Here is a 25,863-nt window from a genome sequence, read left to right as displayed (position 1 = left end):
AGCGAGGGGCAGAGAGGGTCAGGATGGGGGGCTAATCCACACAGACCCATGCCCATCTCCAAGGGAAGCAGCCCCCCCGAGGGGCAGCCCCAGACCCTCCCCGGGGGCTGTGCGGGTATGGGGGCCAGCCAGGGCAGCCACCGTGGGCCCTCTCGCCTCCCAGAAATCCACCCCAGTGTGCAAGGGTGCTGGGAGGGGGCCAGGCTGGGGTGCTGCCCAGCGAGCCCCCGTCTCCTCTCTGCCATCAGCCGGGAGTTGTTCGCAGCCCTGCACCCCCGGGGTCCCCCGCACGGCATGCGCGAGTCGAGGCGCGCTTTCGGTTTATGGTTTCCAAGGGAGGGGAATATTTTTACAGCGTGAGTCACCACACGTGGCTTCGAGTGGAAAAACCATGGGGGAGGGACGGAGGCAGGGGGAGAGGCACCCACCCAACCCAGCCACCCACCCGGGGACCCTCCCCACGGCTCCCCCAGCCCAGGAGGGCGTTCGCCTCTGCCCCGGGAACCGTGGACCCGCAGGGATGGGGAGCACGGCCCCCCCAGCTTCCCTGGGACTGGCGGAAGGGCCACGGCCCCCCGGGAGCAGAAGCAAGGCTGCGTGCCCCCAGCCTGCGCTGCCCACCCTGGCTCCCGCACCCCGATGGTGAGGGGGAGCCCCCCGGCCCCCCAGAAACTCCACACAGGCGAGAACAATTAAGCAGCGCTGACGTCAGATCTGTAAGTTTATTTGCTCAATGTACGACGGCTACATAATGACTCACATTCATGATATTCCATCACTGAGGAAAAACTGCTAAGAATGGTCCGTGTGTGAAATAATTCCTTACAGAAACACGGAGTTGGAAAAATAATCACTGATTAGACCTTAAAAATAGTTCACTGCATAACATGACAAAAAGCACAAACAAAGGCTCATTCAAAGAACACAGTCATTGTTCTCCTACACTGTAATAGTTATAATTTCACCATGACGAACACCAGACATTAAGATTAAGCTAACACTGGTGTTTTCTTTTGCTTTTTTTTTTTCTCCTTTTTAAAAACAAAATCATATATAATTGCATGTCACTATAGCAACATCCATAACAGATCAGTTTGTTACGATCACTATTTGGTAGAGCAAACTTTACCCCCAAAAGAAAAAAAAATAAATTAAAAAACTTTAAAAAATTTTTGAAGACTATTTTGTCATAGGAATACATAACATCTACAGTATAAGTTAATAAATTTCAAGCTACTGTATAGAAATACGACACTAGCATGCACAATATTGTATCAATAGAGTAATGGAGCAGTAATCATTTCACTGGAGAGACAGTATCATAGGCAAGTGCATCTCTTAAAAAACAAAAAGAAACCATTCAAGCTGCTTAAAAATCCAGTCCCTGACCCCCGCTCCGTTTTCAGCCCTCTTGTGCCATCTCTCCTGTGTGAGTTCCCTAAAGCAGCCAGAGCAAAAGCCAGAAAGAAAAGCAAAAAAAAGAAAAAAAAAAAAAAAGATAGGTTTTGTAATTCCAGTAAACCACTTCCAAATTCTACAGCTGGGACAACACTGCTCAGGGGACACGAGGGTCGATCAGAGGAAGGCGGGTAAGAAGCCTAAAGCCATCTCCCAGTCCACGGCACGTAGCGGCACCGCGAGCATCTCGCCGCGGGATGCGCTCACCATACGCCCGGCCGACGCGCGTGCTCACCGGGCAAGGCTCCGCGTGAGAAGGCGTCCTGCTCAAAAAAGAAAAGGCCTTGCCAGCGTCGCCGGGGCAGCGGCTGGAGGCCGAGCGCCGGCCTGGGCTCCGCTCGCTCCCGAGGAGTCGGGGCAGCGGCTTCGTCCGACGGCGGGGAGGGGGCTGAAGCGACGTCTCCCCGCCCAACGCGGCGGCAGGAGCAGCTGTACCGTGTGTGCAACACCACGACGCGCTGTTTGCAGACTGACTCTCGAAAGGGACAATGAAAGCCTGTTTCCAAAAAATAAACAATAATAATAATCATGCACGAGTGCCATTTTTCCTCACTGCACAGCTTTAGGTGAAAAGCTGCGTGGCACAGCACTCCGCGAGCCAGAGAACAGCAGTGAACTTCCAACAACGATGTCAAAATCAAAAATAAAAAGAAATTTACTCAAAATGGGGTAAGTATTACCTGCTGCTAAGCAACTCAGATGCCCCGTCTCCCACCCCTAGCCGCATCAGACAGACTCGGAAAAGATTTTGCTAAGAAGAGAACTAAGTTCCTGGGCTCCCGATGGTTGATAGAAATGTCTATGATTGTAGCTCTTCCCTTGAGGATTTCTCTACCAAATTAGCTTCTAAGCTCCTGAAGTTCACTCATTACACCACAAGCTTCCCCAGGAGAAAGGAAAACGCACCCGGCTTCCCTGGTGACAAACAAGGGAGCCTGGGTGCCAGAGATCTGCTGACAAACCTCATGGTACAGTGGGAGAAAGTCAGGCAGAGTGAAATGGCAGTGCAATCCCTGAGGAAGCAGCTGTGGCACCTTAAATCAGGATGGTCTTTTGAAATACCAAACACAGTACATGACATACAGACCTGAATGCTCTTTTTTTATCATTTTTTTTATTATTATTTTTTATTTAAGTGGCATTTTAAGTTTAAACACTTCCCCCTTGTCTAAGTTCTTAAACCTTTTGCTGTGGACTTAAAATAGTTGAAACAGCCGCTAGCCAAGCACCTGTTAAGCTGTTGACCAAAAAACTAGAGCAGCTTTGATGTTCCTCGGGCGGGCGGTCTTCTTGCCTTGGGCAACACAGAATAGCTAAAGCCAGTCCACAGGCGAGGACTGATCAGGAAGGCAAGCCAAAAGAACTAGCAAAAGAAAAAACAGACAATCAAAGGCTTGATGTCATATGGCTGTAATGTAGAACTACTGTAAACTGCAATTTAGTGTTAATACTGTAAGCTACCCTAATAAATATCTTAACAAAAAACAAAAAAAAAGAGATTGGATGGCCTAAATCACTGGGCTTTGCAAGCCCCGAATTCTTTAGTCTTAATTTTTTTTTTTTTTTTTAATTCCTTCTCAATTTGGGGATTTTCAGCTAGGCCCCGCCAGGCAGAGCGCTGCAGAGAGACGCCCCGCGGCGTGGTACGGACACACGGCACCTGGACTGCAGAAACAAACGCACGAAGCCTTACTGGAACCACAGAACTCCCTTTTTTTTTTTTTTTTTGCATTGCTTTCCTTAAAAACGAGGGCCATTCCATCCACGCGAATTTGTCTTAAAACCCTTTTATTTCTAGCGATAAAGTTAAATTAAAGACAGCTCCACTTGTATTAATAATCTACAGAACAGTCCATATGCCAGTGAGGCTGCTATTCCATACCAGCACAGCCAGCCTGACTTCCACTAGTGGTGTTTTGGCAAAAATGTCAACGAGGCAATCAAAGACAGGTTGTGGGGGGCCTCCCGGGGAAGGTGTCCCCTCCCTTTCCCTCCCCCACCCCTGACCCCCCCCCCACTCGTGGGAAAAAAATAAAGACTGCAGTAGTTAGCATCAGCGTGCGGCTGCCAGTCCATCGGGGGGTCTAGTTGTTGCCTTCTCCACCGTCGTCGTCTTGCTGATCGCTCGTCCAGAGCGTTAGGTTGTCGCGGAGGAGCTGCATGATGAGCGTTGAGTCCTTGTAGGAGTCCTCGTTGAGGGTGTCCAGCTCGGCAATGGCGTCGTCGAAGGCCGTCTTGGCCAGGTGGCAGGCCTGCTCCGGCGCGTTCTGGATCTCGTAGTAGAAAACCGAGTAGTTAAGCGCCAGACCGAGCCGGATGGGGTGGGTCGGCTGCATGTGCTCCTTGCTGATCTCATGGGCTTCGCTATAGGCCTTCTCCGAAGACTCCACCACGGTCGCCCTCTTCTCACCGGTGGCCACTTCGGCCAGGTAGCGGTAATAGTCCCCTTTCATCTTCAGGTAGAAGACTTTGCTCTCGTACTGCGTCTCGCTGCAGTTCTTGATCAGGTAGTTGTCCAGCAGGCTCAGCACATCCTGGCACACCGCTTCCAACTCCTTCTCGATCTTCTCGCGGTAGGCCCGGACCATTTCTATCTTCTTCTCGTTCCCATCAGCAGAGGTCTTCTGCTCAATGCTGCTAATTACTCGCCAAGAGGAGCGCCGTGCCCCCACCACGTTTTTGTAGGCGACGGACAACAGGTTCCTCTCTTCGTTGGACAGAGGCTCGTTCAGCTCCGTCACCTGCATCGAGAGAGGGAGAGAGAGAAGAGAGACACTTGGGTTAAGCCCCAGTCACTTGACACTCCCGTTACACATGTCTAGCGAGATGCAGGAGAAGGCAGCTGGCTCACAAAGTCCTGCTCTGTCATCCGGCATCCACTCCCATCCCAGAGGGAAATTCCCAGCTGGGAAATCACGCTGCGGTCCAGTCCCCCAGCAAAAGGGGCAGGCTGGGTTTTATTTCAGATATTCTCCATCTCTTACAAGATAAGCATTTTCCAGAATTAGAAGAATCCTCTACAAAAGAGTCGCCTGTCACCTGCGGGATGAGTCTGGGACTTCATGATGCAGGCGAGAGGGACAGTCAAAGCAAGAGGGTGGAGATGGTCCAGGGTTAGGAGCTAGCCGCAAGAATTAACACTATCATAGCTGCGGGTGTTCATCTTTTCGGCTTCCCATAAGCACAGGGCGTGCTTCTGAGATGTCGAAAGAATATGTTAGACGGTAAAATTACAGCTGCCTAAGGCACCTGCACAGATAAGGACTTAAAAGCTTGCATAGTAAGAGTATGTTCTTCCCACACAGGATTTTCTTCATTGAGGATAAGAGCGTTAATGCACAGCGTCACTTCTACCTGCCTCACACGCCGCGGCAACAGAGGGATCAAGCAGGCGACGGAGCACAGAGCCGCCTCACAAGCGGGCTGCCAAACGCCGCCCCAGGCGGCTCAGTTCCTGGGAAGCGTCACACTCAACATCGCAATCATCTCACCCCAGCCCCCGCAACCCCACCGCTGGCTGAAGCCACCGCGGCAGCCCCTCCAGCAGCGGCCAGGCAGGCGGGCGGCTGCCCTGCCGCACGGGCGGCTGCCCGCTTGGGAAGGGCTCGCACCCGCTCGTCTCCATGCCGAGCCCCGCACGTGGGTCTCTGCGCCCTCGGAGGGGGTGCGGCAGCCCAGGATGCCGTGACAGCCAGGCTGCTGCACACAGGTAGCTACCGCTGCCGAGCGGCTCTCTGAGCCTGGATACTGCCGTTGTCCCCTCCTCCAAGGGCTCACCACGTACACACCCTGGGCTTGGCCGCGTGGGAGGTGGGCCAGCAGAGCAGGAACCCATAAGCCTCCTCTCGGCGGTTACTTCTCACAAGGGTTAGGTAATGGTTGGGAGGCGAAAGGCTTCTGTAAATACCGAGTCATTTTCACTAGTGTTTGCAAGGACAAGGTTTGTTCTGGGCCTAGATAACCACGTTTATGGTGGTGATCACGAGGCCAAGGGCTCACGCTGGAAGCAGTAGGATGGTCCAGCCCAGGACCTCATTCGAACAGCCTGGAATGATTCACACTTGCTTATACCATATTGACCTGCCCACTCCAGCGACATCCGCTCCTTCCTTGCAGCTCTTCAGCTGTGGTCTGGCTAACGTCTTCTCCCAAAACCAAGCTACAGCTAAGCCTTGGCTTCCCACGCAGCAAGCAGAGTGCTCTGGTCTCCGATCCAGACCCCCTCTACTCCTTTGCTTGAGGTGGAGGCAGCAAGAAGAGCTTCCACTCCCACTTCCCACTGCCACGCAGACCTGTGCTGCCCCACGAGCTGCTCTGCAGCTGGCAGGGGAAGCAGCAAACAGCCCCTTCCCATCGGGAAGAGCGTCTTACTGTGCAAACCAGGCACAACTGCCTTCTGTGGCAAGGGTAAAAGGTGGCTGAGGGACCAGGGAAATGGGCGTCACGTTAAAGAGGGCAGAATCTCCTGTGACTGTCGGCAGTCGCTGCTGATACAGGACAAGGTGCACGGGGCGGCACGCCAAGGCAGCTCCCAGCTTCACGCCCCAAGGCGAGCATGGGGCCATCCAGCAGCTCAGCTCCCAGTGCCAGGAGACCAGCCCACGTCCCACCACTCCCAGCCTGGCTAATGGGGGCTGTTTGACCACCAGCCCTGGGGTTTGTGCGATGTGCTGCTTCCCACAGAGAGGCCGGGGCTCAGCCCTGCACGCAGCCAACTGCAACACGCTGAAACACCCCTGGCAAGTCATTTATGTGCTGCTGCCAGCCTGCCTCATGCCCTGAGTTCAGAGGTCTCTATTTGTCTCTATTTTTACACAACTTCACAACTGCTCCATTCATTCTTCCCTTGAGTGACACCTGCGCAAACATAAATTAAAGATACTGGGAGGTTAAAGCCATCTTTGAAAGATACTGGAGCACAGTGGTACTCCCGTGCACTAGAGCTTACAGATTGTCTGTCCTGGGAGCTATTCGAAATTTGATCAGTTTATTCAGCATCTTGTCCCATCTAAGTGGCCCTGCTTTGAGTAAGGGAATTGGGATCAGAAACATCCAGAAATCCCAGCCTGACTGCTTCTCTTACCTTCCAGCTGTAAACAGAGCATCCAGCATCAACAGCCATACCACAAAAGGACTCGCCGACTCCAACGGTTTTCTGTCCTGACACTGGTTACGAGGGTTGATGACCACATGAGGTCTTGCTTTTAGCAAGAGATACCAGTTTTAAGTGTGGACCAAGCAGGTGACATTAAAGCTGCCCCATAGCCAAGTCTGCAGATATTTATTGCTGCAGAAAGAAGTAGATCTACCTCCTCCCACCAGAACAGTCTTGCTGGAGGACAGATTTATTAAAACCACAGGGAGTTTCGTAGGATTAGCTTTGCCATAAACATTCTAAATTCAAAGCTATTAGGGATTACGGAAAAAAGTTGCCTGTCAAAATCCTTTCAACAAACTCACTGACAGATGGAAGGTACACCTGTGGAGAAAGCAGATTCCTCCAGGGAGCTCGCAGGGAACTTATCAAAGCAGAAAGGGAGCCTCGTTAACCACGTAACTGCTTGCTAGCAGCACCCAGGCTCCCAGTAAGGTAGAGCAGTGCAGAGAAATGGCAAAGGTGGAATATGGCTGGAGGCAGGGACCGCATGCCTCAGCGCTAGGAGAGGGAAGGGACGAGGCTGCAGCCCCGCATGCATCTCAGTTTGCAGCTGAGCTCAGGGAGGAAGAAAGGAAAACCCTCTGGCACTTGCATTCCCAGCAGGAAGAAAATGTAAGATGCCCAGGACACTAAATATCGGACAGCCAGGGTACACTTACCTGCCTTACTCAGAGAGCCGCTGGCAGGTGGAAGAGATGTATCCCAGGTTAAGCTGCCTTTGAGAACTGCCATCATCCCTGCCTGCTGGTGTGCCCAGAACCTGCCCGCCATGTCTCAGCGCTACACCGCTGCGGGCTTGCCTGCCTACTGCACTGCTGAAGGCCTTCGCGTGATCTGCCACGACACACGTCGCACTGCAGCACGGGAGTGCACAGTCACCATCACGCCACTTTTGCTAGCGGTGCTGTAGGGGGGAACACCCCCAGCAGAAGATCGTCCAGAAACCGCTGCAGCAACTCGTCAAGTGGATGCAGGTCGGTGCCTTCGCTGCAAGCCTGTGCTGGCCAACCAAATGCTGATTTTTCCTTACACAGCAGGGTGCCAACACAAAGTGAGTTCAGTCAAGCCAGAGGCGAAACAGCAAGCTCCAGCATACTTAATTTATAGCATTGCATTGAACGCCTCTGATGTTAACATCAATACGGCAATATCCTGCATCAGGCCTGGAACAGATTGCAGCGGTCATGTTACAAGCCCTTTCGGAGAATTTTTGCTAATGTTTGTTACCAGCATCCAGTTTAATATTATCAGAACCCTCCCCCTTCTTAACTCAGACCCTGGAGGGGTCTCACCTCCCTTAAGAAGGGCAGCACGCTCACACACAGACCAACCCTACAAGCATTAGGTCACCTTATGCCATTCCCAGCACTGTTATATGGAGTTTGAGACTTCAAAGATCCAAAGCAAAATCTCCACTTGGCATCAAGAGGGCTTGGCAGGAGCACAAAGCCACCAGCCTCTGGCTGGAAGTCTACCTGCTTTCTGGGAAGCTCAGTCATTTCGGAGTTTTACTTCCTTAGTTGACAGCAGAGAAAAGCAGAACTGCAAATCTCAGTAACGGTCAAGCCTTTGTTTCACCCTTGTGCCCCTGCAGATCAGAGGGGTGGGAGGAGAGCAGGAGATGCACGCAGTTGAAATGGAGTCAAGCCTTGCACACAGCACAAACAGCCAAGCGCAAAGAGCTAGCCCCAAAGTTTCCAGCTCATGCAGCTGGAAACTTCATAGAAGCAAGTCTTTTAGCTATTTTGGGAAACAAACAAACAAAAAACAACAAAAAAGATCTTTTTCACCTTCCTTTCTGTTTCTTCCCCCTGAAGAAGCCCAGCCTGCAAGCCCAGCCACCAGACTGGCTCTTCATCGACGCAGAGCAGCAGGAGACCTCAGCTGCAGCGCCTCTCATTTCCCTGCTAGTCTGCAGGCCTCTCACTTGTGAGAGCTTCCCCCAAGCCTGGTCACAGCACAGGACACACGTGCCAGGAGCCAGATCCTTCGCACGCTGCAGGCAGCCCCACGCTCGGCAGAAGCCCTGCCTAAGGGCAGAAGACGAGGAGAAGACACCTAGCCAGGGAGCGCAGGTCTGCTGCGGGCTTGGCGTGGAGCACTCCCCACCGACAGGCTTTGGCTTGGAGGCACGCTCCACCACCAAGCTTGAGGGTGCTGCCGAGTTCCAGTCTCCCCCGCTCCCACAGCCTTTGAGGGTGCAGTGTCTGCACCACCAAGACTCAAGTGCCCTAAAGCCACAGGGATAGCCCAACAGTTCCTGTTGGCCAAAAACTACTGGAAGTTTAGGGTTTCTGCTGCTTGAGAGTCCAGAGGTTTGTACAAATCAAAGCCCTCTGATTGGCAAAGCTCTTCAGAGGCAGCAAGACCTCATAGAAGGTTCTCCTGATGTCTCTACTACAGCTGCAAGCTCTGACTCAGCACTCTGCTCAAAACCTGGCAGGCTCCTGCCATACCCATGCATCACACTGCAGCCAGGGGAAGGCTGAGTCTCACACGGAGAAGCCAGGGAGCATGCAAAACTGTACCTGCCCCTAACGTCAAGGTCCGTGCTCTCCAAAAGCCCAAGATTGGTCCTACTGCACCTTCTTTGCAGAAGCATGCTAATTAGCAGGCTTTTTTGAGACCTACACGGGAGGTTTGCTCTCAGCCAGCGGCAGGTTAGTTTGCTTATGGGGCTTATTCCAGGTGTCTCATCCTCCACTGCTCAGCTTGCATTAGTAGGTTTGAAGTAATCATTTCTGAATACATCATGAAACAATAATTTTTGAGGACCCTTCAGTATCTGCAATGGAGATCCATCACAGGGTTTAGTTTTACCCGTTTATCCTTCTACATATGGATTTTCACTTAGTTTTAGTGCCCACCCATTTATGGCTCCTACCCAGCTTTGATGTCTTGTCTTAAAGCAATCAGCAGAGCAAGCTGAGCAGACCCAGAGATTCTTCCCCGAGGAATACCATCAACATTTGACAGTTTATTCCATATTACAAGCCTCAACACTTCTGCATTTCTGATTGCCTAGAAGAGATCCTGAGTCCCTGAAGACATTAGACATCTACAAAGCAGCCAAGCTTTCCTGGAGAGAGAGACGACCATGAGAACCTCAAATTGTCCACGAGAACAGCTTTTCAACATCACTAGAGCTCCTCTTCCACCAGGATACACAACAGCCATCTCCTCCTCAGCACTTGTGTTTCCTCTGTTCTATCTACGGCTCCTGCACCGTGTAATTACGTTATCTCTCAACAGAAACCCGAGCAATCGCCTTGTTTTCCTCCACACGCAGCTTGTTAGTCACACGGAGGTCTGGCCTGAAGGTCCCCTTTTCTGTTTCATAAGGCAGATGTGCTTTTGAAACAACGTTCTGGCCAGAAGTCCCACCACTGAAATTCTTACTTGGTCTGAAGCCACCGGCAAGGGGAGCAATCAGCACGCAACCACTCCAGGCTCAAGCTGCTGATAAATGTTCATGACTACCTGCAGCCATGCCACCTTCCCCCATCTCTACCTGCTGTCTCGTGGCGGGACCCCATCACTCGTCTGCAAGCACCAGGCCACCTTCAGCAGCCCGAGTGCTGTCATTTTGGAAGTGACGTACCAGAGAGGCTGCCTGGTTGTCCTGTCCCCATCTCACTCTATGTCTAGCCTTTGAAGAAATGGCTGCCCTCAAGCATATTGAATTGTCACCATTAGCCAGTGGCTTGATTACTGTCATGACTAAGTGCCGCAGAGCCTAGTCAAGAACAGCTTCTCCTTGAGTGCTCTGGAGCGAGCTATCCTACAGCACCATCGCAGCAGTCAGAAGGATGCTTTTCTTAAGCACTGTCCTACTTCGACACAAAGTAGGCGTGTGTTAAACTAGACCTAAATCTAAAGTCCTACCAGATTTCACTGGTTTGGGTCTTTCCCCCCCTGCACTCTAGCCTTCTCCTCCATGTCATACTTCCAAAGTGCAAGCCACACCGTAACTACTTCTCTCCTTGCTGACCCCTGCCGCTGTCCTCTCTGCTCGTGTTCTATCTCAGCGTGGCCAAGGGGATTTTGGCTGCAGCTCAAGCCCTTCCTCTCATCTCAGAGAAGACCAGCAGAGCACAAGCAGGCTGCAGGCAGTAGTTAGTTCCCCACTGCTGTCTCCTTTGACTGTTTCAGTATGAGTAATCATACGCTAGTTCCCATTTTCTAAGCTGGTGGGGCCAGCTCTCATGACAGGACAGCAGCTGAAGGCACATGGGATGGTTCTGCCATTGCAGATCAAATTGCTCCGAGTGCATCAAGGACCGGTGTCTGCAAAGCAAGATTGCTTATTGCTTGTAGCACAACTGGATCTCAGAGGCTACTTCGGCACTCTAGATACTCATTAGGATTTCTGCATGCTCCTACAGTTAACAGCAGCTTTCATCCCACTCTGCAGCTTTTATTATTTAAGGTGACTTTGAACCACCTGAGACACAGTCTTCAAATTGGAAGGGAGACGTGAAAACCAAGAGCTCATTTAATTCATTGGCCTCTGTAGCTTAGCAGCTACTTAAGCCAAAGTAAATTTCATTGCACTACACACAGGTTTGATCGGTCCTTGGAGCCTACAGATCTACTCCGGTTTCAGTCTGGCTCTGGTGGATTTCAACTAGAGAAAGAGCGATTTACAACTACTTGGGTCATTTCTGAATGTAAAAGGTCATAAGGGAGCCAAGGAGAGAAAGCCAGTGGCAAGAGCAGAGCTCCGAGCTGCTGTTCCTATTCTGCACTCAGCAGCAGCATTTCATCTACCACCCCTTATCTGCAGCGCCGCAGTCCCAGCATTCGGTCTAACGGCTCAAGTTTTTCCTGCTGCAGAACACCCCGGGTGCCATCGATTTGCCTCACCAGTTTCTGCAGCTTTTGAGATAAGGCAAGCGCCAGGGAACGTCCACCTGCCTTCCGTACGTGGTTCCCAGGCACGTCACTAGACCTCGCAATCTGCCATGGCTATTGAATTGACAGAGGGCAACCCAGACACGCTGCAATAACCAGCTGGAAGGAACAATCCCAGCTTTCCAGTACGGGCATTGCGAATGCTCTTCCAGTGCATTCTTCCAGTGCTACACAGCATTTCTGAATTAGCATTGCACAGTCTTGCAGCAGGGAGCTGCTCCTATAGCTAGTGTCTGCCCTTCTGAGCCATTAAGGAATTATGCCCAAGTTCTTCTTGCTTTCCTTACTAACAGACTGATTCTTGTTAGCCATATCAAAAGACAGGCCACTAGACAAGATGCAAACTGGTCACAGGACAACTTGTTTCACCGTCTTGCTGCCACCAGCTGCCTCATACCTATTAAAAACTCTTGGGAAAACCAATCAATCTCTGTTGGTCTAGTGCCTTCCTGCCACCAGATGGAGAAAGCAACAAGTCAAACCACATCAGTCCCAGCATCTAAGAGGACTGTCACTCAGGGCTCATCACACCATCTGCGGCAGATGGGATACCAGCACCTTTGCCTCCTAACTACAAAGCAACAGAAGGGACGCCAAGCTATTCCTTCCCCAAGCTACGGCAGGCTGGCAAGCATCATCTGCCCACTTTAGCATTTCTGCAAGCACCTTCGCAGCAGCCTGAGATCACCACCCTGCTCCATCACCCAACAGCCTGGGGACCTCTCCTGCTGCAGATTATCCGGTCTGTTTCCTGCCAATAGGTCTTTGCTGACACGTCTTTTCTCCAAGCTTTCTGCAAAGCATGTGGAAGACCAGTGCCACTGCATGCCATGACCATGGGAACTCAGATGTGCTCCTGGACCACGACAGAAGTTTTAGGAGCTCGGAGCAGATCCTTTTGAAAAGAGAATGACAATTCAGTGATTTCCGTAGGCTCTTCTGGGTTTAAACTTCTCCAGGTGCGAGGTGAAAAGCTCTTGAAGAGTAACTGCAGCTCTGTCCCCAACAGCATTTCTGTACAAGTTTAAAGACTTGATTTTTCTTCTTTTCTTTTTTTTCCTGCACTCAAGCATTACTCTTCAGAAAAGCCCATCCACTCACAGGCTTCTTAGCTGAAGCAGCCATCCATGGGGATAACCACTGGTCATTTCTAGTCTTAAAACTTGGTCAGCGTAGGGGAAGACTGACTTTTTATTCCCCACCTCCAATTTATGGCAAAGCAAAACCCAGCTGGATAGACTTCAGGGACCCCAGCACGTAAGCAGGGACACACTAGATAAGTGAACCAAGTTTCATGCGGGGAGGGTGTCTAGTGGTGCTGGGAGCATTAGCTGCTTAAAGACTTACCTCACAGCTTTTAAGAGTACTAATCTGGCTCAGATATCAGTGCTTCCCTGCTCACCTCGAGCCCCACTGCCAGGCAGTAAGTACCCTGCCACCAGATCACCAAATCCGCCCCGGAGCTTCAAGTGCCAGGCCAACACAAGACGCTTGTCCTTAATCAGGGGCTCAAAAAATGACAGCGTTCTGCTGTACCCATGACCTCTGTTGAGCTGAACCAAGCAGAGAGAGGAGAGATGATGTGCCATGGGCAGGACACCCTGGAAAAGGTTGAGAGCACGTTCTGGCTGCTAGGCAAGCCTGCTCCCGGGTCTGCTGGGGCAGGATGAACCGGGCAGTTCTTGGCTGGCTGCACAGCTTCCCCCTGCATGAAGAGCCATTGCTACCGCGGCAGCTGGCAAGCCGCTGCTCCAGCGGGATGAAACGGGAGAAGCTGCAACCATGCAAACAACTCCCTGCAGCTAGCGCACAAGTTTTTAACCGCTTCGTGTCATTACCCCAAACGCTTTGGGAAAGTCTGCTTGTTGCACATCAAGGCAAGGTTCTGGAAATATTAAAAAACCCCAAGGTTTTTCCTCTAGGTCTTTTGGTCTGCAGAACCAGCAATTCCTTGCAGCCTCTGAAACGTGTTTTACCAGCTTAAAGCAAGAGACTTTCCAGAACACCCAGGTGGACTCCAGCACGCCAGCTCCATGACAGGTTTAATTTCCGCACCAGTGAGTAAGGTGATTATCCCTCCAGCTGTACTTTACCCTCCCACTGCTTCAGGGATCTCAGGCTGGATCTTACACACCTCTAGCAAAGACAATTTTATTTAATTTCTCAAATGAACTTGCAGAACAGAAATTCAAGTTTTTGCTCTGGCAGCTTTCTGGAGCACTGCAGCCCATTTTAAATTACAAGGAGGGTCACTTTACTATTCTAGATCTGACTGTGGATTTAACTACCCTCGACTGGCTCCAGCTATCTCCTCCCAGCCCTCTCTTGAAGCCCAAGGGACTACTACCACAGATTTGATCTCAGTTCATCACAGGTGACAGCGGCCCTCAGGCACCCACATCTTGACACCACCAAATGCAAGAAGCCAAGCTCCCAACTTCAAGATAATGAAATATTCATCCCACGTAACAAAGCCCAACAGCATAAACAGGCAAAGCTCCAATGCCTGCCTCAGCTGGGTGTAAATCAAAGGCTGTTAATCTTCCTCTAGTCCTCATTCACTGCTGAATACTAAGCATTAGTCTTTTACAGGCACGGATCTCCTACAGCAGTCCTGGAGTGTATTTGTTAGCACACAGCACAGCAACAGCTTCTCCAACTACTATTAATAAACTTCATGCTGCAGAGCACCACAACTGTCCAAACAACGTGTCCTTCAGCAGCCTTGTTAACGCTGCAGCTGAGACATCTCGCTGTTTTTTTTTCTAGAGCCTTGCTGCAACCATCTTAGAGAGGAATCAGAAGCATACTGACACGCCAAGTAGCTTTCCCCGGTACGTAAGCAAAGATACGTCCGGAGAAAGCCAACCCATCCAGTAAAATCAGAGGGAATTTGCAAACAATTAAGGAATGTTTTGTACTTGGAGTCCCTGCAGACTTGCATTCTTCCAAGCACAGCTGTCTCAAACACTCATAGACTGACTCAATTCTAACATCTCCTTTGTAGAAGAAAAAACGTTAAGTACTCTAATCCTTAATCTGGGGATCACTTTAAGGGAATCTCATGCCATCATCAGTGACATGTTCCCTAGTTACTCTCCTACCGCTGTTAACTAACGCACTGGCCTTTGTTACTAGATCACTAGTTCGGGGCCAAAAATTAGGTTTGTTTAATACCTCACTGATCATGTGCTGGGTCATTCCTGAGATGTGACTAAATCTGGGTTAGCACAGAAAAAAACTGAGATTGGGGGAAGTTTGTACTTAAACAGGCAGACAAAGGCTTTTGTTTCAGACAAAGGCACTGCTTTTGAGACAGTCTTCTCAGTGTTTCCTGTAGCCTGAGGACTGCTGCCTCATCATTTCAGCTCCATTTTCCAGAATTTACCATTTCTGAGCGTTTCCAGACCCCAGCAAGCAAACTGGCACTGCAACCAGGGTGAGACATCAAGCCCTGCGCTCCACCAGCCCCAGCCAGAGGCCAGCACCTCCCAGGGCTCCGGCCCACCAAAGGGGCTGGAAAGACGCAGTGGCTCAGGCTCACTGTCACTGTGCTCTGGGAGAAGCTGGACAAAGCCATCCCACTGCCCAGCTCCTCCCCGAGGCAGGCTCCCCTCCCAGACCCACGAGCAGGAATCTAACATTTTGACATCTGGACTCTGGAGAGAGGAGTCAGGACTCTTCCTTAAAAAAAAAAAAAAAAGCAAAGAGCAGAAAACGTCCTTCTGCCACCATCTTCCTTCGTTTTAGGATGGGAGGAGGGACTTTGTTCATTAGATCAAGCAGCCAGGGGAACAAACAAGAGAAAGCTGGCTGGCTATGACAGGACCGGCGGTGCCCAGCCGAGGAGATGACACACCACCAAGTCACACGAAGCCCACAGCCAGCTGGTCGCGGGTCCGCATCCTTCCCCTTTCCTGCTCGCTCCGGACCAAGTGCACATTTGTGAAGTCCCCCACAGCCACTCAAAGCTTGCTCCACTCTGGAGGGGGAAGGTGGGAGAAGGCAGAAGCAGAGACCAGGCGCACGAATCCTGCACAGCCCACCAGAGCCATGCTCCCTTCAGGGTCTTCCACCACCCATGCACCCACGCGCCGTGCATTCGGACAGCGAGGTGCAAGCCCCAGGCTGGGCTCCCACAGAGCCATTTGGTCTGCATGGGGAAGAGGAGCTCCTCCATCTGCGAAGACCGAAGGCTGCACAGGCAGAGCCTGACAGCCAGCAGCCATGGCAGATCATTTCATCGACTCGATCACCGAACGACAGCCAGCGCGAAACTGGCCATGGCTGTTTGAACGGCATCCTGAAGTCAAGCTGAAGGCTTCAGAGATTCAAAGACAAAACCACCGTATCTTCACCAGTACAGCAACAAATTCCAAGCTACTTCCCCTTCGTTTTAGCAGGTGCCAAAAGAGGTTTCCAAGCTACTGCCTTCCAGCAGTGACCATCGCTTGCAGAAATTAATCGAGTAAATATTTGCTGCTGTTTCAATGAAATTTTTGCTTCCCAGACATCAAGTTGCCATTTGTCTGCAGTCACATGAATCTAATAGGAGGAGGGAGGAAGACTTCAGCCAAGGACAGGTTAGGTTAGTTGTTTTTCCAGTAAAAAACTCAGTTTAGGCTTTCAGCCTTCCAGAAAGAAACAACGAAGGCCTGGACGGCGAAGTAAAGAAGGTCTAAGCTAGCTCCAAACCAGTTAGCGCAAAACTGCTCCTAACAGCACCAGCTTTGGACAAAGCCGTCTCGAGTTGCAGGGCAGTGAAGCATAGAAGAAGACCTGGATGCGTCCAGGCTACGTCAGCTGTCGAGAGACAGCCGAAGCCCTGCATCACAGCTTTGCCATGGTGAAGTGGAAGACGATGCCTGTATCCTATCCATACTGCCAATGGGGAAATGCTTGGGAAGCCATGCAAATCCTGTTTTACCCTGCTTTGCACTGCAGTTATTCCACTATGCATTCAGGTTTCACTGTCAGTCACAGGTCGGGAGATGGAGCCAGGCAGAAAAGCAGGGAGCTTCAGATCTGCAGAGCCCTAAATGCCCCAGACACTGACCCTACTGAGGAAAGGCTCCCTCAGGTCTGACCCCCGGCATTTTCCAACCCCCTCTTCCTCTGTACCTGCCTCGGAACAGCCTGGTGTCCGGCTGGGATACACCGAGCAGCTAGCTCTAGTCTGAACTAGTCTGACAGTCCTTTTTGCTCTTCCCTGCCAGACTGGTATTGAGTTCCCAACATGCTACTCACCTCTGCCAAGGGAGACAAGCAGCACCAACAAGTCCAGCAGTGCTCTGCGTCCAAGGACATGTCTGAGCTTAGACAAAGCCACCTCCCAAGAAGCAGCTGATTACTCAAGCACTGGCAGCTGGACACACAAAACCTTGGATTGTTTATTTTTCCTAAATATGTACCCTTGCACAGAACTTTCTATGCATTTGTTTGCACACTGTTTACTTGGCATGAAGCTGCTCAAAATAGAAGCTTTAGAGTTCAGTTGTAGAGTTTGTGCATTCTACCCTGCCAGATGCATCACTGTCCATGGAGGTTTCTCCAGACGTGGAGTCACTCTCCTCTCCCAGCCCCTGCTCCATCAGCTGCACCCTGAGACATGTTTCTTCTTGTATCCTCAAGATTCACAGCTAGTAGATCAACTCCTAACTACAAGCATGCATCAATCAAAATGGTAAATGTGACAAGCACATCTCATCGCTCCTGATGCCTCATGACGTGAAGATCTCCAAGCTCAGTGCCTCACCCTACCCAAATCTGCAGTTCCACAACACCCAGGCAGGCCACCCGGCTGGCATGTGTTCACCCATGTTCTCCCAGGGCATTTACTGAACCCCATGGAGCACCAGGTCTTCAGAGATCTAAGACACAACACTGTATCCAAGGTTAAGTGATTGCTCAGCAGTACAACCGTACCAGAGGCCGCCGACCACGCAAGCTGACACAGCTCCCACCACATGCATTTTGCACTTGCAGAGTCCTTTCATCAGCATGGCTTAAACCCACCCTGAATGGCATGAGCCATCCCATCCCGGCGTTTTGACAGGAGGCAGAAGAGCAGCTTGCTGGTACAGCTGGAGCCCTCCGTTCATGCACCATCCTGTGCACACCGACATCCTTCCCCATCTCAGCCCTAACTTTGCTTCTTCCAAGCACGTGATGCCCCAGCACAGAGAGGTGCAGCGAAACATCAGGCTCCGAAAATCCTTGTCCCTATGACAAGGCAGGGCCTTGGGGTCACCCGCCTGCCTGGGAACAAAACCCTGGTCCAGGCCAGGCCTCCCCACAGGCTGCTGGGGTCCATCTGGTCACTCTTACTCTGCCTCCCCAGTCTGAAGCTCCGCAAGGCTGAGACCTGCTACTCCTACCCCGAAAGGCAAGCGGACCATGCTCCTGACCAGCTCTAACGCCGTTGGCCCAGACATATGCATAAAAATAGCTTAAAATAAAGCGGTCCAGTAATACACAGTGCAGAAGAGGTGGGGCAGAAGAACAAAAAAGATGATTGGGATCCTCAAATTAAGGAAAATCTTCCTGCTACCAGCAACAGAAGGTGAGGAAGAAGCATGTTCCCCATCTCCCTGATCACATCCAGATCTCGGGGAATGCCAAGGGCAGCACCAGCCACCACCCAACGGCAGGAAGCAGAGGAGGCAGAAGGACACAACACAATTATCTGGATAGCCCCCGCTTCTCCTGCAAGCACCACCCAGCACATTCACGGGAACTGGCAAGAGGATGCCAAACAAGATCATCCAGTTCAGACAAGACAAGCCAAGAAGAGAGCACACGTGCTCCAGAGGTGAGAAGTTTTCCACTCAGAAAACACTTTTGGAGCTGAAGTGCTGTGGTTGCCCTGAAATTGCTGTTCCTATAGCTTCTAGCAAGCCCAGGTTCACATCACCAGTGCCCAAAGAGTCTATTCCAGAGGGCAACCTTGGGATCAGCTGGTGAACAGTGCTTGGGCAGATAGGCCTTCTCCACAAATATGAAGCTTATTTGCTGTTCCAAAAAAATGAGTCTCCTATGAGTCAGCCATCTTTAATCACAAGAAGCAGTGCAAGAAAGAAGGAAAAAAAAGCAAGACAACTCCCACCAGCCTTTCTGCACTTTCACAGCCAGCCACCATCCAAAAGATCCACTGGGTGAGACCAACGTGTTTAAGAGTTGCCTCTAAGAGCTTTACTGTTTCCTTGTACCCCAGACACCCGCAGAGGATTCGACAGCTAAATTCTCCATCACAGCCTCAAGACCATTTTCATTTACTTCAAAAAGAGCTATTTCTAATCAAATCCACACCTGGCTGTTACACTTGGCCAACTGAGAGAAACTCATCACGGCCTCACAAGCCGGTGGCTTTTCCAAAAGCCTGTAGGTAAAGACTTACCAGGAGCTTAAAGGGAAAATTTTAAGGGCTTGAGCTGCTGAAGACTTGTCAGTTAACGCAGCTTGTGTGTGCAGTGCCCACTGTGCTCGCATGCAGGACACGCTGCTACCTGTCTCTGGCTCAAGTGCAGATGTGCAACTCAGCCTACTGCAACAAGGTCCAGAGGCCGATTCGTGCAGACACCCCACGCCGTGAACCGTTACGGGGTCGGAAGCGTAGCAGGACAGCAGCTCATGACAGCAGCCATCCTGCCCTAACCCCATGGACCTCGGGAAGGAAGCTCTGCTCCCTGCTCGTGAGTCACGCCCTCTCAGACCCCCCCACTGCCACTCGGGTCTGACAAAGGGCGAGAGGACTGCTCCTCTGCGTGTAAGGGCAGGCTGGGAAGCACGACGACAGCCACACAGCCCCACGCTGCAGTGGTCCAGGAGGCACCACGAGGCTGAGCAGCACTCAGGGTGCCCGCACAAGGGGCGGCAGAAAGAGCATCGATGCAGTCATTAGATGCCAACATACCTCTCCACCATGGCACTGGGAACGGTTTCTCCGAACGCTTCCCCAGCCCCCCTGGGAAGTGCTACTACAGCAGCTCACACTCCTTGCTCCCTTCCTATCATCACAGATGGCCTGCCCAGCACTCCTCCAGCAGAAGCCTTTCCACCTCACCCTTTTGTCTCCTCTACGCCACGAAGCAGAAAGCCGCTAATCATCCCTGCTCCACTCCCCTGGGACTCTCCAGATAGGAGGGATTTGTGTTACTCCCATTCCAAGGGTGAGCCCGTTATCTGCGTGAGGCCCCGCTGTCTGCACTAGCCTGGTCAGAGGACGTGGAGGATGATAACCTGCCAGGCTGGCGAGCAACATGGCAGGAGCCAACCTACCCTGTGCCAGGGCAGGCCTGTGGCTCCCCACGCTCACCCTCCTCCTCCACCCACAGCAGCCACTTACTGCACCAAGAGTCAGTTGTGTCTCAAGGTTGGGCAGCAGCAGTGTCTACTTTTCAGCATCTCCAACGTTTGCTCCTCCACACCCACCACCATCACAGCTGATGGTCCCCAGATGAACCACAGCCCCACTAGGTCCCCAAGGTCAAGTAGCCAGGTATTCCCCCAACACGGGACCTTCACTCAGGTTCAAGGACTCTGCCATATGGTCCCATACCTACATGGTATGTAGGTGCTATATAATAATCCTCCCCCATCCTTTCTAGGCAACCTATTTCCTATGAACATTACTGCAATCATCTCGCTTGTTCACCTTGTATCCCCCCACCCTAAAGGTCTTCGGGGCAGCACCCATGCTGCTCCTCAGGCGGCACCCGCCGAGGGCTTGGCAGGGCTCCACCTCCAAAGAGCCTCCAGCAGCATCACCGCTCCCGGGGTAATGGACATCGATCCATAGCCCTGGCGCAGACACTGACCTCTTCGTGGCGCTGAACCAGACAAAAGGCGGCAGCTCGCTTCATGCGCGGGCACTGCGGGCAGCAGAACCCCAGCGAGGGCAGCAAGCTAGGAAGGAAACTACTGATGCTGCTTGGGAGGGCAAGCCCAAGATCTGCCCAATGGCCAACAGGCATGGCCACGACCCCCGGGACCAGTGGGGAGCTTTCCTGCTCTCCAACACGTTACAGAGCTGACTGTAGTCCCAGCCAGGGCTGAGGTGACAAGGGACATGACCAAGGTCATGCAGCCATACCCTGGACCAATGGGCCCAGCCCTGTCACCCTTCCCAGGTGTGGCATCACCTTCTCCTCCCTCCAGCAGCCGAAGGAACCATCCGCTGTGTTTTACCGAGACACGCCAGTAAACCTGTCCCATTTAGGGGCTAAAGGTGCAGTCCTGCTCCTGCAGCAGCAATGCAACTGCACGTACCAATCAGGGACAGTGGCGGCTGGCACTTGCAGCAAGGAAAGAGCTAGAACTTGTTATATATATAGTATTATTTAGAAAAATATATGGTGATCCTGTACATCACTGTGGCGAGCAGCACTGAGTGAATCAGCAGACAGCAAGAGCCCCAGTACACCATTTCCCTGATAAACCATTAAAATGGCCATTCAGCACAGGCTGCCGAGCAGACAGGGCTGAGGCGTGCTGAACAACACACCCAGCTGCCGTGGCACCACCTGTGAGGCGACCACCAAAAATGCAACACTGAGGTCAAGGACAATGACCCTCTTTTACGTGCATCATTACTACATCAGGCTTTTAAGGAAAACCATCCAGCGTTTCTCAGCATGGTGCTAAGGCGGCCAGCTTGCTTTAGAGCTTTGCAGGAGACAAAACGGCGACGACCACGGGAACGCTTCTGCATCACCTTAGCTAGACGCAGCCTGCATGCTCTCTGCTACCACCTGGGTGCATTGCAGCTTGGACCATCGCATATGACATCACTAGGCGTTGCTACGGAAATGAGCGCGAGGTCATCAGCCTCCCGCACAACCGGAGCGGGGGGATGGGCGGCACGCAGGACGGTGACGGGGATAACCGAGTGTGACATGCCCATCACCGCCAGACCGACCGCGCCGGAGTCTGGGCAGCGTCGTGCAGAAATGAAGAACAAAGCTCTGCCTTTTGTTTGCTCTCGCGGGAGGCGTCAGCACTCCCACTGTGAATCATTTTTTTACAGCCAAACTACACGGCAACTGATAAGCGGCATTAGCCCGGGTTACTGTTTCACCAGGGCCAGTAAGGACTAATAGGAAAAAAAAAGTATATATAATCCCTGACACCTTTGGTTTAAATACCAACCCCGGGTAAGCAGGCTAGGGAAATTCGCCCGGTGGGAATACTGCAGCACGGCTGTGCATCCCAGGCATATCCCTGTTGCCTTTGTCACAGCGGCTGTATTATCCGTAGGAAATGAGCTGTAGGATCTGCTCACGCAGCAGGCTTTGCTTTCAAATGAATAGACGCCGTTATCAGAAAATGGTATAAAAGCCATAGTGCGGCAGAGGAATAGCCCGGTTGGTTTAATATGATAATATCTTGTTCTGATTATCTGTATTTCATTTCTTGATAAGACATCTCCTCCCTCTCCGTTCTCGGGCTGTGACAGTTTTGTCTGTTTGATAAATGCAAGGTTATTGACAAAATGGTGCAATATGGGCAAACAGAGCTGCACCCACGGCAGACTGCGACATTCCTAGATCAGCATTCACTTTTCATCAGCCAGGGAGGACACCCCAGCTCCTCGCAAAGGTTCAGACCTGACTAAGAAGACAAACATAAAGAACAGTTTTCCCCTTTAAAGCACCCCCTCCCTCCCTCCACCCAGTCTAGCCTCTCTGCAATATGACAAATGCAGAATCTTCTGGAATGACTTGATCCTGCCTCCCACGATTGCTTTGTTTGCAAGATCAAATCAGAGATATGTTTTTTTTTCCCTTCTTATATTGTCAAAATGTCAGTATTGAAGGGGAGCGTTCAGTGTCACAAATCAGATCAGCCTGCTATATGCAGAGTCTTTATTTTAAGAGCGTGAAATGAATACAACATGACTCAATTCATAAATCTCCAACCAAGTGCAGTAAAAATAAGAGCTTTGGCAGCGAAAGGGCTCCTGATCTCTGGGGTCATGAGCACACACCAGCCTCGCCGACCACACGCGGGAAGGGATGCATGGGAGAGATGGGGGGGATATTTTGGCAGAAGAGAGAGGTGTGCATGCAACCCCCCCTTGCAGGGTTCCCCACAGCCTCACCCCACAGGGCTTGGCAGCCCCCCCCCCCCAAGCCAGCATGACCTCCCCGGGAGCACCGCATCCCAGAGCTGGCTCCTGTGCCCCCCATGCTGGGGGCAGGGCGGGGAGCAGCGGCAGGGACAGAGACACGGCAAGGCATGCATGGGGGCCTGGTACAGGGGGAGAGAAGGGATGAGGCGGGGAGGCGATGTGTGGGGCAAGATGGGGTCTCTAGGGCAGGGGAGAGGGTACACGGGGCAGAGTGGGGGCAGCAGGGCAGGGCAGAGGATGTGTGGGGGTCTCTAGGGCAGGGGAGAGGAGGCATGGGGCAGGGTGGGGGGCTCTAAGGCAGAGAAGCGGGTGTGTGGGGGCAGCAGGGCCGGGGAGACAATACGTGGGGGCTCTAGGGCAGAGGGGAGGATGCGTAGCACGAGGCGGGGGGCTCTAGGGCAGAGGAGAGGATGCGTGAGGGCAGCAGGGCAGGGGAGGCAATGCATGGGGGGCTCTGGGGCAGAAGCGAGGACGTGTGTGGGCTGCAGAACAAGGGAGAGGATTCTTGGGGGGGCTCTAGGGCCTGGGATGGGGGTCTGGAAACGGCAGCGTGTCCCAGGGCGAGGAAAGGCGAAGGTACCGAGGCCCGGCGGGGGGGTACCAGGGGCAGGACACGGACCGGGGCCCGCAGCCCCCCGCGGCGCGGCCCAGCTCAGCCCCGGCCGGGGGGAGCAGCACGGGGAGGGCGAGGGGAGGGGCGGGCCCGCACCCCCCCGGACCCGAGCGGGGTGAGGAGAGGCCGACGGACACGGTACGGGACTCACGTTCTTCATGGCGGCCGCCATGTCGTCGTATCGCTCGGCTTGCTCGGCCAGCCGGGCCTTCTGCACCAGCTGCTCGCGGTCCACCATCTTCGCGGGGCCGGGGGAAGGGCGAGGAGGCTGCGGGCTCCGGGAGGAGGAGGAGGATCGGGAGGAGGAGGAGGAGGAGGAGGATGAGGAAGGAGGGCGAGCGGGCGGGCGGCGGCTCCTGGCGCTGCTGAGGCGGCGGCAACGGCTGCACCCGGTGCTGTGCGCGCGCCGCGGGCCACCACAACCCCCCTGCGCCCGCCCCGCCCCGCCCCGCCCCGCCGCCCACCACCCCCGCGCGGGGCACGACGGGAGATGGAGTCCTCGGGGGGGTGCGGCAGGAATCGCTGCACCCCCCGGAGGACTCCATCTCCCGTCGTGCCCCGCGCGCCAGCACCGCGCCCCTCCCCTCTTCGGTCCCGCCCCCGGCCTCGCTCTGCCCCGCCGGGGTCCCGCCGGCTGCTCGTGCTGATTCACCGGGGGGGGGGGGGGGTGGTGGGACCCGCGGCCGCCGCTCGGCCCACGGGGAGACACGCGCGGGCCGGGAGCACTCTTAGCCCAGGCCCAGTCGCGGCCTGGATGCTCTCATGGCCCGGGTGTGCTCGCAGCCTGGGCCCGCTGGTGGCCCGGGCCCACTCACGGCCCCACACCCACTCACAGCCCAGACCCACTCGCAGCCCAGACCCACTCGCAGCCTGGGCCCACTGGGGTTGTGAGTGGGTTGTGAGTGGGCCTGGACCCACTCACAGCCCCAGACCCACACACAGCCTGGACCCACTCACAGCCGGAGCCAACTCACAACCCCGGACCCACTCATGCTGCAGACCCACTCACTTACCCACCCCCACTCACAACCCCAGACTCACGCACAGCCCGGACCCCCTCACAGCCAGAGGCCACTCATGGCCTGGGCCCACTGGGGTTGTGAGTGGGTTGTGAGTGATCCTGGACCCACTCGCAGCCCAGACCCACTCACAACCCCAGACCCACTCACGCTGCAGACCCACGCACAATCCCAGAGCCCACTCACAGCCCAGACCCACACGCAGCCTGGACCCACTCACAGCTGGAGCCAACTCACAGCCCAGACCCACTCACAACCGCAGACCCACTCACGCTGCAGACCCACTCACAATCCCAGACCTGCTCACAGCCCACATCCACTCTCATCCCAGACCCACTCTCAGCCTGGACCCACTCACAACCCCAGACCCACTCTCAGCCCAGACCCATTCCTAACGCCGTCCCCCTCCATCCCCGCACCAGCCAGGCCCCGCAGCCGGAGCTGCCGCCACGCCAGGGCTCCGTCACGCCGTGCTGGGCCAAGCTGCGGCGACGCAGTGTGGGGCGAGCGACCGAGCCCCCGTTTCACCCCTTCCCCTTCCTTGGGCCGGGGATCAGGGTGGTCTCACCAGCCCTGGAGCAGAGCACCCTGCTGGGGAGCGACGCTGGGCGACGGCCCAGCGGGCAGCTTGGGAGCGTGGGGCACTCGCTGGTCAATAACTCACGGAATTAAAGCGCACGTCCGCTCGGGCCCCGCAGAGCTGCCACGCATGAGGAGCTCCGTTAGGAGCCCTAAGAGATCCCGTTTTCCCCAAAACCCCATGGATAAGGCGGTGCTGGGAGGACGCGGCAGCACTGGGGGGAAGGACAGGGGTCTGAGGAATGGAGCTGGGCCAACGCCGTCTTCCCCCTCGCATGCCGGCTGGCCCCAGGGCTCGCGCCCCACGTCCCCAGCCCTTCCTGGTGCCACCGTCCCGGCATGGGCGCTTTGGGAGGTGTGGGGACGATCTGGGAGGACGCAGCCATCCCGCTGGCCGAGCCCCGCACCCTGCGTGTTGTCTTCTGAACGGAACCCTTGGTGGCACCGGGACGTGCGGGTTTCCACAGGGCGAGGCCGTGGCCACAGCCTGAGAGAGCCCATGGGCCGTGGTCTCACCCGCCTGGGTGGGGACATGTTGGTTTGGGAATGCTGACGGTGCTTTGTGATGACGAGCAACCCCATTTTGGGGAGAGATCTCTGTCACAGAATCACAGAATGGTAGGGGTTGACAGGGACCTCTGTGGGTCACCCAGTCCAACCCCCTGCCCAAGCAGGGTCACCCACAGCAGGCTGCACAGCACCGCATCCAGGCGGGTCTGGAACATCTCCAGAGAAGGAGACTCCACAGCCTCCCTGGGCAGCCTGGGCCAGGGCTCCGTCACCCTCAGAGGGAAGAAGTTCTTCCTCATGTTCAGACGGAGCTTCCACTGCTTCAGTTTGTGCCCATTGCCCCTTGTCCTGTCTTCATTGCGGTTTTAGCACTGCTCGACAAATAACAGAGACTTGTAGTGAATGGATTTACACAAAATACTTCTTTGTTTCAGCTTCCAAGAGCAGAAGAAATCGCGCCTTCTGAGAAATAAAACTAGAAATA

General features: G+C 53.7%; 1 protein-coding gene across 1 annotated transcript; it reads right to left on the bottom strand.

The window, feature by feature from the left end:
• Positions 1-703: 703 nt before the first annotated feature.
• Positions 704-23,693, bottom strand: YWHAG (tyrosine 3-monooxygenase/tryptophan 5-monooxygenase activation protein gamma). The gene is made up of 2 exons (XM_075440096.1): positions 23,423-23,693; positions 704-4,199 (listed from the first exon to the last, which is right to left on the bottom strand). Exons 1-2 carry the CDS (start codon positions 23,507-23,509, stop codon positions 3,543-3,545), a joined length of 744 nt encoding a protein of 247 aa, XP_075296211.1. The 5' UTR covers positions 23,510-23,693; the 3' UTR covers positions 704-3,542.
• Positions 23,694-25,863: the final 2,170 nt, after the last annotated feature.

The sequence above is a fragment of the Opisthocomus hoazin genome, chromosome 20, assembly GCF_030867145.1.
Source record: "Opisthocomus hoazin isolate bOpiHoa1 chromosome 20, bOpiHoa1.hap1, whole genome shotgun sequence".
NCBI lineage: Eukaryota > Metazoa > Chordata > Aves > Opisthocomiformes > Opisthocomidae > Opisthocomus > Opisthocomus hoazin.
Note: the sequence above shows the minus strand (reverse complement) of the source record. Positions and strands in the feature narration are given on the sequence as shown.